This window comes from Lissotriton vulgaris, chromosome 7 (genome assembly GCF_964263255.1).
Source record: "Lissotriton vulgaris chromosome 7, aLisVul1.2, whole genome shotgun sequence".
In the NCBI taxonomy this organism is placed as follows: Eukaryota; Metazoa; Chordata; class Amphibia; order Caudata; family Salamandridae; genus Lissotriton; species Lissotriton vulgaris.
In genome coordinates this window covers 6,844,749-6,858,693 of record NC_141695.1, presented here as the reverse complement: position 1 = coordinate 6,858,693, position 13,945 = coordinate 6,844,749, and the positions used below count along the sequence as shown (strand labels likewise).

At 46.3% G+C, this 13,945-nt stretch overlaps 1 protein-coding gene across 1 annotated transcript in view; it reads right to left on the bottom strand.

Annotated features, from left to right (window-relative positions):
* Nucleotides 1-13,945, bottom strand: part of LOC147700485 (NXPE family member 2-like) — a 194,110-nt gene that overhangs the window by 46,734 nt on the left and 133,431 nt on the right. Inside the window, exon 4 of the mRNA XM_086928426.1 lies at nucleotides 9,203-9,220. Coding sequence (XP_086784552.1) covers nucleotides 9,203-9,220 — 18 coding nt within the window. The remainder of the gene's footprint in view (nucleotides 1-9,202; nucleotides 9,221-13,945) is intronic.

The following is a 13,945-nucleotide window of genomic DNA, read 5'->3' as shown; positions in this document are numbered from 1 at the left end:
TACTTTACCAGTAACTTCCGGTGCTGACAAATTCCCAGACTGTACCATAATGCATCCTGCTTCCTCTAGAACCCAGCGGTGCGACCCATCCCCTAAACGGAAACAGGGAAAACTCAAGAAAGTCCCTGTTGGGCCTCCTGGGGTTTCAGACTCTTTGGGAAAAAGATGGAGGCCCTTTTTACTGTTCGGATTGAGCCCCTACTCATCGGTATCGCCAAGGATATCGTGGACACTCTGAACACCTGTTTGGAAGGACTCTTAAAGAAGTGTTCACTTCTGGACAAACTTGTACATGATCACACTCTGCATTTAAAAGCATACAAGGTGGGGCCCGTAGGGAATGGTAACAGTGGTAACAGTGGTAATGAGGGGGTAAAAATAGGGGAGTTGGGACTACCCCATAGTGAGATGGTGCAAGCTAAAGTTGACGATAGGACGAGAGATCCCTTAATTCCCCGTAAAGGTCTGGAGGTTACTCTATCTCACCCCAATACTTCTGCTCGCCCAACTGAACAACCTATGGTTCCCAATATTAAAAGGGTGAGACCAAGCCAAGCCAATCTGCACTTACCACCGGATGCTGCCCCTTTTGTTACCATCTTTACCAGGGTACCCTCGCTCATTGAGGGAGAGTCTGAATCTGTTTTAGACCTTATGGCAAGAGCACGTATATGGTGTGATGATGTTTGCAGCGGGGCTTCAATCTCTGACAGGATTATTTTTGCAAGAAGGGTGGGCTGGATAGGGCAGTGTGAGAAGTCTGTACAAGGGGATTGTGTGCTTATCAACTTTGATAGGGCTAATCTGGCAGATAGACTGTTTTGGGACGGGTCACATATTTCTATAAGAGACCAACTGAGACCTGTGCCTTTGGGTTATTTTTATCCCCCCTTTCCAAAACCCTAGGGTGACCACCGACCATCATCTCGGAGGCGGGGGTCGATCCCAGTACTGGGGGACATATCGAGCCAAGCATGATTGCATTAATACTCTAAGGACAGACACTGCAGTCCAGGCACCTATTCCCCATTTAGCATTTAGCCCCGTTGTGGGTAGTGGGAGGGTCCTGAGCAATCGCTTTGCCCCTCTGTCGGGTTTAGAAGATAACGACTGACTGGCGGGCACGAGGCCTGTTCCTACGGCCTAGGCTTCTATTCCTGACAAGGGTATCGCTTGTAAAATTCTCAGTTGGAATGTGGCTGGGGTCAGAGCTAAAAGAAGTAATGATGCATGGGTTAGCTTTGTTACTAGCTATGATATTGTAGCATTGCAAGAAACATGGGATACCTCGCCTGGGTTGTGGTTGGATGGCTTTGTGAGCTTTGCCGTCCCGGCAGTTCCTAGCATCATTGGTAGAGCCAAGGGAGGTCTCATTCTCCTATTTTCTTTAAAACTTAAGGAGGCTTTAAAATTAATTAATAGTAGCTCACCAAATCTCTTAATCGTGGAAAGAGAGGTTTCACCTAGCAAGAAAACTCTCTTTATAAACTTTTATAACTCCTGAAACAGGGATAACGATAATGACCATATCGCTACCCTGGAATCATTTTTACTATCCGTCAGTCAAGATAAAAACACAAACGATGAGTGTGTCCTACTGGGCAATTCTAATATCCATCCTTATAATAACATGTGTAGTATAGGCGACCCCCTGGGCCCCCCTAGTTTAGGGGAAACTCATTTTGAGCACACCAAGGCCGGAGAGGCATTAGAAGAGTTGCTAGCTAATTTTAACCTATCCGAACCTACTACTCCGGATGGGAAGACAAGAATAAATACCTATAAAGGCTCAGAACCTGGGTCTGCTATAGACTATATATTTGTGACCCCAGGGATTTTACACCGGACCTATTCCTATGTAACAGTAGTCTCCTTGTTCAGCGATCACAACCCTGTTTTACTTGAAGTGAAATGGGGGGACTCTAGGATCAATGTCATTTCCTGCTAAGACGAGGTCAGTACTACGCCTGGTGGACCAGGGGAGAAGGATAAAGTGGGCAAACGTGGTCCCTGAAACTTTTTACGCAGATCTCCTTCCAAAAATGTAGGGTTATATGGCCATCTGTGGGGACCTGAGTGCAACTAACTACGATATAATGGGGGCATTTGAATCCATATGCACACATATCTCTTCAGATTTGACAGCAAAACTTGGGCAGGGAGCAAATAATCATCGTCGATGGTTCAACACCAAGTGCTCAAAAGCTCACAGAGCACTCATGTCAGCCTTAAAACACAATCCGCAAGACAAGGCGGTCATCGCACTGGTAAGGAGAGAGTAGAAGCAAGCTACCAAACAAAGGAAGGATGATATAAAGGCAGCGGCTTGGGACAATCTACTCTCAATAGATGTTCTTAGGAACAGCAGCAAATTTTGGTCAATAATTAATGAGCATTATTTCTCGTATTCGGACAATCGTGTTACTGACTGTGTCATTCCCGATGATAAATGGCTGAGTCATTTTAGAGCAGTTTACGGCGATTTGGACTCGGCAGCCCCTGGCTATATAGGGATAATCTCTGAGGGTGGACCAGTAGTTTTTAATGAAGTAGAAGTGGAGTTAGCAATCTTAGAGTCAACTAAAAATAAAGCCTCAGGTCCAGACGTGGTGCCAGTAGATTTTTATAAACATTCCCCGAAACTCTTGGCTAGAATACTTTCAAATATATTTAACGCTGCTAACGGAAACCTTTTTCCTACTTCTTGGGCTACCTCAATTATAGTGCAGATCTTTAAAAAACCTTAAACAAAAACTACTGGGTTTGGGCTCCCAACAGCACCGCTTGCCACAAGCTTATAACAAACAACAGAAGATGCACGTGCTGCCAATAACTTGACTGCCTTATTTTTGGCTAAACATCAGAGTTGAAACAAATGTTTATATTGACCACAGGGTGTCGTGTATTTATTTAATTTCAAATTGGATTTATTTATTCATTTTTATCTCAAAGACATCAGATTTTTTAAGTTCATTATTTAAGACCTTATGTACAACATAAACAACAAAATGGCATATATTCAAAATAAACAATTTTTTACAAATAAAGAGATTAGAACACTTTGGACAACACAGATCACACACTATCAGTCATACAACTTTCACACCACACTATTTACACTATATATATAAACACATCAACAAGAAACAATGTGAATTATTTCAACAATGTAATCACTTAGATTACAATAAAGCCAAAAACATTCGTATTTTGTCAGAACCGTTTGTCAATTTTTTCACAGTTTTGATTTTTCAGTTTAGGCTTATAAAGTCTACGCGTTTCGAACTCAAAAAGTGATGAGTTCTCATCAGGACTGAGGTCTCCCAGTGAATCAGAAACCAGAAAAGAAAAGAATGTGGGCTTGTCCGGGAAATCAACCATATGGTTGAAGGAAGTCTAAATCCACGATTATTTGTCAAGTCCGCCTGGTGGGTGCTGTCAATCTTGGAAATGGAGAATCAATCTATGTGTCCGGGTTAACAATCAGCGCCGGTATTTCTCAAGTCAGTCGCGTCAGCACGGAGCAGAATTTAGTTGCCTGTGCAATACTTCCGGATCCTCGCGGACCCGGAAGTATTGCACAGCGAGGACGCCCGGCATCGCTCCACCAAGAGCTGTTCTTCCAAATCCGGGTCACTAACGAGGGAAGGTGCACTTCCAGCTTTAAATCTATGCGTGGATCGCACCAGGGCTGTATCTTGGCCCCCCTCCTCTTTACCATCTACGTTAATGGCCTAGGGCAACATCTGGAGGAGGTGGGTGGGGACGTTCCGCGTATAGGAGAAACTAAGATCCCTGCTCTCCTATACGCAGAAAGTATAGGAGAAACTAAGATCCCTGCTCTCCTATACGCAGACGACGCCGTCCTTATAGCCTGTACTGGCAACGGCCTGCAGCTTTTACTTGATGCATTTGGGGCATTTATGGACAGGTTGGACCTAAAGGTAAACGCTAATAAATCTCACACCATGGTGGTTGGATTCCACAGAAATAGGGGTAAATCAAAACAATTTAAATGTAAGGGAGAGGTGGTCACAAGGGTAGCTGTTTTCCCATACCTGGGGGTGCTCTTTGACGAGAGAGGCTCCTGGGGCCCTCAGGTAAGGGCAAAGAGTCTATCTGTGGCTAGATCAACCGCGGCACTCATGGGTTTCACAAAAAGGTTGGGGGCAAGGCCGATGGAGGCCCTGCTCAAGGTCTACAATGCTAAATGCATTTCAATCGCGATGTATGGGTCGGCCTTATGGGGACATGTACATTTAGAAACAATCCAGAGGGTAGAAAACAGGTTCCTACGATCTGTGTTGTCCGTGCCCCAGTCAACTCCGACTTTTTTTACGCATGCGGAGATGGGCCTGGATTATGTCACCGATAGGCTCAACCTAGCGCCATTAAAATTCTGGCTTAAGAACTAACCCTCAACCATGCGATCTTAACTGATGTTATGTCCCTAGATAATTCCTACAAAGTGCCCTGGTTGGAGTACCTGAGAAAATCTTTTGAACATCTGGGACGCCCGGATCTCTTCTCGTCACCATCCAGTATTAGGAAAGCGGATGTGAATTTGGTTAAAAAACAGTTTATGGAAAGGGCCTGTCTAGCCAGAGAGGATAGGGAACTGTTGAAACCTACTGTGCGATCCCACTATATGCTCTTGGGTTCAACCTCTCTTGAGCATTACCTTATAACCGTCACTAAGCCATTTCATAGGTTTTTATTGGTAAAGTTCAGGTTTAATTTGATTAATTTTTATTTGGGTTATTACCCAACTTGGGTTAAACCAGAGCAAGCCACCCCTTGCATTTGTGATCAATTCTCAACCCAGGACACAATGCACTTTGTAATGTTTTGCGGGCTCTTCTCAGACATTAGAAAAAAATACCTGCGACCTATTTTGAAGGAGGCGGGTTTTACGCAAGTGAGACCGGCATTGGTTTTCCTTCAGTCCTTGAGTAGCATTCGCACTACATTTTGTGTAGCAAATTTTTTAGTGGAGGCTTCGAGGATTAAATTGTGTAATGCCCCACGGTCTGTGACATAATGAATTTGTGTAAACAAAAACAATTCCCAACAGGTATCATGCAAGGGCAATTTAAACAATGTATGCAGTTTGCATTACAAAAATAATGAACAAGGAGTCACTGAAATTTTTGAAAAAAAGCAGTATTATTCACCAATAGACACAGGGAGAGGTCTTTCACATGGCAATACAGTTAACCAGCACTGTACAGAACAGATCATGTGACAACCCAGTGGCACTTGGTGCGTAGTGATATATACAGTTGGTGATTGTGAAGGTGCAAGTGCTGGAGCATTCACTGCTAGCAGTCCACAACCAGAAGAGCCCCAATTGCCTTCCGCCGCCCTGATTCACACAGGCGCCGTACGTCCCGCCTGCTGATCAGATTCAATCGACGATCAGCCCTCGACTCTTGAGCGACCGCATGGACCTTAGCCACCCACACTTCCCCGCCTGGGTGTCACTCACTGACTCCATCGACAACCCTGTCCTGATGACGATCCCTGACTAACGGGGATCGAAACGCCGTCGACTCTACAGCATAAACTATATGACGCATATCACGATTTGTGCTCCTGCTTAAATTTATGCAATCTTGTTTTAAGTGATTACAACTTGTTCTTGTGGAGCCATTATTGATGTACAAACTTGGGTTTATGCGCCGATCACGCTGTTCACTTTTGCACTTGCACCTTCACAATCACCAACTGTATGTATCACTACGCACCAAGTGCCACTGGGTTGTCGCATGATCTGTTCTGTACAGTGCTAGTTAACTGTATTGCCATGTGAAAGACCTCTCCCTGTGTCTATTGGTGAATAATACTGCTTTTTTTCAAAAATTTCAGTGACTCCTTGTTCATTATTTTTGTAATGCAAACTGCATACATTGTTTAAATTGCCCTTACATGATGCCTGTTGGGAATTGTTTTTGTTAACACGACACACCCATCCTAACGTGGTCTATGGGTTCTCGCCTGTTGTTCTTATACATAATGAATTTGTATCATGTTATTTATTTATGTGCTTTTAATCTTTTTGCTATTGTATCCCATATACCGAAAATGAAAATGTATCAAATGTAACAAATAATTTTATATGTGTACACAAATATGTTTTCATGCCTTTTATGATTTTTATAAATCGAATAAAGTGTATTTGACTGACTGACACCAGAGGCTGGTCACCCAGCCTGGGTGAGGTGGTGTAAACACCCCTTACTTAGATATAGTATACCTATATCAGCTTTATAAATAGACACATAATAGCCTAAAAGTCACTCCTATGGCAGGCCTTAACAATCCTGAAGTCAGAGAGCTTGGTTTTATGTGAGAGGGTGCCCTAGCATGAGCTGAGCCCTTCTACAGCTTTCGGAACCATCTCCTTATAGCTGTTCTATGATATTACCATACCATATACTCTTAAGTGCATTACAATCCTTGCAGTTAATGCTAACTTTAGTTTGGCTTTATCAAAACATGTTGTGTAAGGTGTCAAACACTTTGGAATACTACACCCCCCTACCAGTTCTGGTGGCGGGGGTAGTATGCCACCCTTCTAGAGTTTACTGCTTTACCCAGTTAAAGTTAAACAGAGCCTCAGCATCACAAAATGGATGCTGCTGCCACAGACACAAGTCTAACCTCCTGCTGCTGGACGAAACTCCAGCAGGGGTGGCCTAGACAATAGGTTTCCTGTCCAGGGAGGTGCCAGCACCTCCCCAGACAGGGTTTTGTTTATTGAGGCTGGGAAGGCTGCATCAGCAGATGCTTTTCCAGACACTGCCTGGGGCACACAAGATGCTCCATGCATAGCCCAGTTCAAATCAGTTGCCCCCCCTTCCCAGGTCCACCCATAGGAGGGACCTAGCAGGTAATCCAACCCCTTTTCTTAGTATAAGTATAGGAGCTGAGTCCCTAGGACTTTAGATTCACCTGGACGAAACGTTGATACATATATCCCGGACCTTGGATGTTCCATATCGACAGGAAGACGGTGAGTGACACCCAGGCGGGGAAGTGTGGGTGGCTGAGGTCCATGCGGTCGCTCAAGAGTCGAGGGCTGATCGTCGAACTGAGATGGACTCTGGCCTAGTCAGAGTACCACCTCAAGCTGTTTTGATCTGTGATGAGGACATAGCAATGTCCTCTACTGTGAGCTTCAATAATTTGGGCAAGTACAGACAAATTCCTTTGATTAATAACAAAAGTGGCTCAGCCTACATGGACACATATGCCAATGTCACTATGGTGACACCTGACTTTGTGGAACATGGACAGATCATACTAGATGAGAATTACCTAGTAACCAATGCTAGCAATGTCACTACCACACACAGTATGGCAGTTGTTAATTTTTCCTGGGGAGGGGTAACTGGCCGCAAAAGGGTTGTGGTTAGCTCAGATCTCCCTGTAGAATGTTTGCTTGGCAATGACCTAGAAGCTTCAGATTGGGCTGACGTGGAGTACAGGACACATGCAGAAATGTTAGGCATCTCAGCACATGTGCTTGCTGTGACAATTGCAACACTGAACAGGTACTGGATTCTGGAATAATGGACCAGTTACCTACCAGGACAAGGAGCAGTAGGGTTAACGCCTTGCCTTTCCCCTTGCCTCAGGATGAGGATCAACCTTCTGAGGAAACTGATTGTGAGACCCAAGAAGGAACTGTCCTAGAAGAGCTTGAACCTGATCAGGTTGAGTTTCTTGGGACAGGGGGACCTTCCAGGGCAGATCTGAGACAGGCGCAGTTGGATTGCCCTTCTCTTGAAGCCCTCAGACAACAAGCTGTTGCTAAGGCTGCAGGTAATGCTAATGGAACCCATAGAGTGAATTGGGATGAAGGGCTCCTGTATTCAGAGGCTAGAGACCCCAAGCCTGGTGCTTCCAGGAAGTTGGTCATACCTTTGGCATTCAGTGGCTTCCTTCTTACATTAGCCCATGATATTCCCCTTGCAGGACATCTTTGCCTGAACAAGACTTGGGACAGGCTCGTCCCTCACTTTCACTGGCCTCACATGTCAGAGGATACCAAGAAGTTTTGTCGCTCCTGTGTCCCCTTCCAAGCCAGTGGCAAATCAGGTGGCACCCCCCTTATACCACTACCTGTGGTGGGGGTTCCCTTTGAGAGAGTAGGGAATGACATTGTTGGACCAATGGATCCCCAAACAGCATCTGGCACAGGTTTATTCTGGTGGTAGTGGATCATGCCACCAGATACCCAGAAGCCATCCCACTTAGGACCACAACAGCACCTGTTGTGGTAAGAGCCCTTTTGGGAGTTTTCTCAAGAGTTGGCTTCCCTAAGGAGGTTGTATCAGACAGAGGTACAAACTTTATGTCTAGTTACCTGACTGCAATGTGGAAGGAGTCTTGTATGAACTACAAGTTCACTACACCCTATCACCCACAGTGCAATGGCCTAGTTGAAAGATTCAAAAAGACCTTAAAGGGCATGATTAAGGGTCTCCCTGAAAAGCTCAGGCGGAGATGGGATATCCTACTGCCCTGCCTTTTGTTTGCTTATAGAGAAGTCCCACTGAAGGGAGGTGCCTACAGCCCTGTTTAACTTTTGTTTGGACATCCTGTAAGATGACCCCTTTGTCTGGTGAAGGAAGGATGGAAGTTACCTCTCAAACTTAAAAAAAAAAAGACATTGTGGACTATGTACTTGGTCTCCGCTCCAGGATGGCTGAGTACATAAAAAAGGCATCCAAAAACCTTGAGGCTAGCCAGGAATTACAAAAAGCCTGGCATGACCAAAAGGCTGTGCTGACTGTTTAACAGCCAGGGTAGAAAGTGTGGGTGTTGGAGCCAGTGGCCCCAGCAGCTCTCCAGGACAAGTGGTCTGGACCCCACACTATTGTTGAACAGAAGGGAGAAGTCACCTATTTGGTTGATCTTGGAACTCCCAGGTACCCCCACAGGGTGCTTCATGTCAACAGATTGAAACCATATGTTGACAGGGTGGACATGGGCTTGCTCATGGCCATGGATGAAGGACAGGAGGAAGAGAGTGACCCTCTCCCAGACCTGCTTTTTCAGAACCCTGATGATGGTTCAATTGAGGTGTAGTCTTGGCAGACAGCCTCACTGACCAACAGCAGAATGACTGCAGAAAGGTTCTGCAGGCTTACAGACATATTTTGTCTCTGACTCCAAGTTAGACTACCTGGTGCACTCACTGGGGACAGTCTGCCTGTTAAAATTAAGATTTACAGGCAACCTGACCATGTCAGGGATTGTATCAGGAAAGAGGTCCAAAAGATGTTGGAGTTGGGAGTCATTGAGCCCTCAGAGAGCCCTTGGGCCAGTCCTGTAGTCCTTGTGCCTAAACCTCACACCCAAGATAGTTAGAAAGAGATGAGGTTTTGCGTGGATTTCACAGGTCTCAATGCTGTCACTAGGACAGATGCCCACCCAATACCCAGGGCAGATGAGCTCATTGACAGATTGGCATCTGCCAAGTTTTTGAGTACATTTGACCTGACAGCTGGCTACTGGCAGATTAGACTAGCTGATTCTGCAGAGCCAAAGACAGCATTTTTAATCCCTGGCGGGCACTACCAATTTGTGGTGATGCCCTTTGGTTTGAAAAATGAACCTGCCACTTTCCAAACGTTGGTGAACCAATTCCTCACAGGTTTGGATGACTTCTGTGCAGCTTATCTAGATGATATTGCTGTCTTTAGCTCCACCTGGGGAGATCACCTGATTCGCCTGAAGAAAGTTTTTGAGGCCCTGTAAAAGGCAGGCCTAACTATCAAGGCAACCAAGTGCCAGGTAGGGTACAGTAAGGTTGTGTACCTGGGCCACCTTGTAGTTGGAGGTCAGGTTCAAACATTGGAGAGCAAGATCCAGACCATAAAGGACTGGACTGCTCCCCCCACCCATACACAGGTCAGAGCTTTCTTGGGACTGACTGGGTACTACAGGAAATTTGTCAGGGGGTATGGTTCCATTGTGACCCCCTGAATGACTTAACATCCAAGAAAATGCCAAAGAAAGTTCAGTGGACAGTCAGCTGTCAAAAGGCATTTGATGACCTGAAGCAGGCAATGTGTTCTGCACCTATTCTGCAAAGTCCAGACTACTCCAAGGAGTTCATTGTTCAAACAGATGCTTCTGAGTTGGGAGTGGGGGGTGTGCTTTCACAATTGAATAAAGATGGTCAAGCCCAGCCAGAAGCTTTTATTAGCAGAAGGCTGACCCCTAGAGAGACACGTTGAGAGGGAGGCCTTTGCTGTGGTTTGGGCCCTGAAGAAGCTGAGGCCATACTTGTTTGATACTCACTTCAAGATTCAAACAGACCATAAGCCCCTCTTGTGGCTAAATCAGATGAAGGGTGAAAATCCCAAACTGCTCAGGTGGTCCATTTCCCTACAGGGGATGGACTTTAAAGTGGAACATAGACCTGTGAGTGACCATGCCAATAAAGATGGACTCTCCAGATATTTCCACTCAGAACATGAAGGCTCAACTGGTCACGGTTAGTTTAATGTCCCTGCGTTTGGGGGGGATGGTTGTGTAGGAGAGTAGGGTCTGCTTCCTATGGTCACCCCCACTTTTTGCTGTGATTTTCTGTTTTTTCGACTTTAGACTGCCTGTGGCCCTGCTAATCAGGACCACAGTGTAGCTGTTCTCTCTCTAAATTGATACCATGTACTTTAGGTACATACCTAATTGGGAATTGGGTCACCTTTGTGAGCCCCTTAATAGTGTACTGTAGGTACCCAGGGCATAGGTGCATCCAAGGCCTACCAAGGGCTGCAGCATGTATTATGCCACCCCTGGCTGGCCCTCTAAACTGACACCACAGGCTGGTCACCCAGCTTGGGTAAGGTGGTGTAATCACCCCTTACTTAGATATAGTATACCTATATCTGCCTTATATATAGACACATAGTAGCCTATAAGTCACTCCTATGGAAGACCTTAACAATCCTGAAGGCAGAGTGCTTTGTTTTATGTGAGAGGGTGCCCTAGCAAGAGCTGAGCCCTTTTACAGCTTGCGGAACCATCTCCTTATAGCTGTTCTATGATATTGCCATACCATATACTCTTAAGTGCATTATAATCCTCGCTGTTAGTGCTAACTTTGGTTTGGTTTTATCAAAACATGCCGTGTAAGGTGTCAAACACTTTGGAATACTACCTCCCCCCCCCCCCCCACACCATTTCTGGTGGCGGGGGTAGCATTCCACCCTTCTAGATGGAGAAGACATGTAGTTACTGCTTTACCCGGTTAAAGTTAAACAGAGCCTCAGCATCACAAAATGGATGCTGCTGCCACAGACACGAGTCTGACCTCCTGCTGCTGGACAAAACTCTGGCAGTGGAGGCCTGGACAATAGGTTTCCTGCCCAAGGAGGTGCCAGCAACTGCCCAGACAGGCTTTAGTGTATTGGGGCAGGGTGGGCTACATTCAGTAAATGCTTTCTAGACACTGCCTGGGGCACACAAGGTGCTCCATGCATAGCCCGGTTCAAACCAGTTGCTGGGGCACTCCAGCCCCACTCTGGTGCAAAACTGGATGAAGGGAAAGGGATGTAACCACCCCCTTCCCAGGTCCAACCATAGGAGGGACCTAGCAGGTAATCCAACCCCTTTTCTTAGTAAAAGTATAGGACTTGAGTCCCTAGGACTTTAGATTCACCTGGACGAAACTTTGATACATATATCCTGGACCTTCGACGTTCCATATTGACTGGAAGACGGAAGACATCTCCCTTGTGGTCAAGGAGTGACCACCCTGTGCAAACAGGCACCACCAGTAACTTGCCAGTCCGTATTGTCGAGGCTCCTGCCGGAAACCGAAGACTCTGCGACACAAGACATGGACTTCCAGACATCTCTGACCCTGCTCCAAGACTCCAGCAAAGCTGAGACCCGTGGCAGACACTAGAGATGTGGGACCGGAACTCCTGGACATCCTGCATTTTGCTAACTGCATCGACTCCTGAGGTAACTTGCAGTTGTACATTAGGGTACAAGAAGTCCCAGACCCAAGCACCATTTGCATTGAAGCTCAGCCCTCCACACTCCACGAGTGCCACGTGGGGCCTGCTCTTGTATTTCAGCTTGATGCGTCTTTCCAGTTCCTTGCCCATTGGCTAGTGAGTACCCTAAAGACTTCCTTTTGAAACTGAACTGCTTTTCCGGTTGCTCCAGGCTTGCTCCAACTTCTCCCCAAAGGAGAAGTTCCTCAGACCTTGATGGTCTGCTCCAGAGCCAATCTTCACTTGCTGCGTAGGTTGTTTTTGCCAAAGCTTGTTGGGTCCAATCGGGATACCAAGACCGCAGTCAACTAGATCCTTTGTGGTACAGCTCGAATCCATCACCTGGTTATCATCGACGCCTCTTGTTCCTCGTGGCTGCAGAGACAAGCTTCACCTCTTCACCTGAGATCATCGCAACATCGCCTGGTTCCTTACTGGTTCCTTCCTGGTCACTGGCTAGTGACCCAGACTTTGTCCCCTCTGCTTTCATGTTCTTCAGATCTTCGATCCACCCTTGGATCCACCCGGACACTTTTCCTCTGGTCGCCTGCAGCACTTCTTTGCAGATCTCCATTGAAAACGACGACGACGAAACCCGACACAAAAAGACACCTATGCACCTGGCTTCCCTGGGTGAGGAAACTCGAGTACTCCGGTGCTCCCATGGGTCTTGACTCTCGAAGTGTCCTAGTCTAAAGGGGTTTCATCGTAGTCCATCCAGAAGTGTCCTTAAACAGTATCTTTGTAACTTCTTTGTTTCCTATAGAAAGTCAATGGTAACTCGCGGCTGTGTTTAGACACTGCAGGCGTCTCCCGTGGGCCTCCTACTTCCTAACCTTTGGTTGTTTAGTGTAGCCCCAGTGATTCCCTAGGCCCCAGGCCTACTTTCTATTTTGACACCTCCAGCAAAGCTGGGACCCGTGGCGGACACAAGAGATGGAACTCCTGGACATCCTGCACTTTGCTAACTGCATCGACTCCTGAGGTAACCCGCAGTCAACTAGATCCTTTGTGGTACAGCTCGAATCCAGCACCTGGTTATCATCGACGCCTCTTGTTCCTCGTGGCTGCAGAGACAAGCTTCACCTCTTCACCTGAGATCATCGTGACATCGCCTGGTTCCTTCCTGGTTCCTTCCTGGTCACTCGCTAGTGACCCAGACTCTGTACCCTCAGCTTTCAGGTTCTTCAGATCTCCGATCCACCCTTGGATCCACCTGGACACTTTTCCTCTGGTCGCCAGCAGCACTTCTTTGCAGATTTCCTTTAAAAACGACGACAAAACCCGACACGAAAAGACACCTATGCACCCGGCTTCCCTTGGTGAGGTAACACGAGTACTCCGGTGCTCCCGTGGGTCTCGACTCTCGCAGTGTCCTAGTCTAAAGGGGTTTCATCGTAATCCATCCGGAAGTGTCCTTAAACAGTAACTTTGTAACTTCTTCATTTCCCATAGAAAGTCAATGGTAACTCGCAGCTGTGTTTAGACACTGCACCCGTCTCCAGTGCGCCTCCTACTAACCTTTGGTTGGTTAGTGTAGCCCCAGTGATTCCACAGGCCCCAGGCCTAATTTCTATTTCAGACTTGGTTCTTATACCACTATTTTAGTATATGGTTTGTGAGGCCCCTAGGGCAAAACTGTATTTTTACAACTTATCGTATGCCAATTAACCCCTTCGAGGCTGATGACGAGGCTGATGACGAGCTGGGCTCGTCATGAACAATGGGAAATGGCAATATCCAGCACAGGAGAAAAATAACCACAGCAGCTATGTGGTTAAGTAACTCTTAATGTACTTTTGCCTCTGACCTCATAAAGAGTCCAGAGGGGTTGTGTTTAGAATAAATACATATATATTTGATATATACCTTGTGTGGTGTCCTTTCATTTGGTATTCAAGGGATTTCATATGGTAAAACAACTT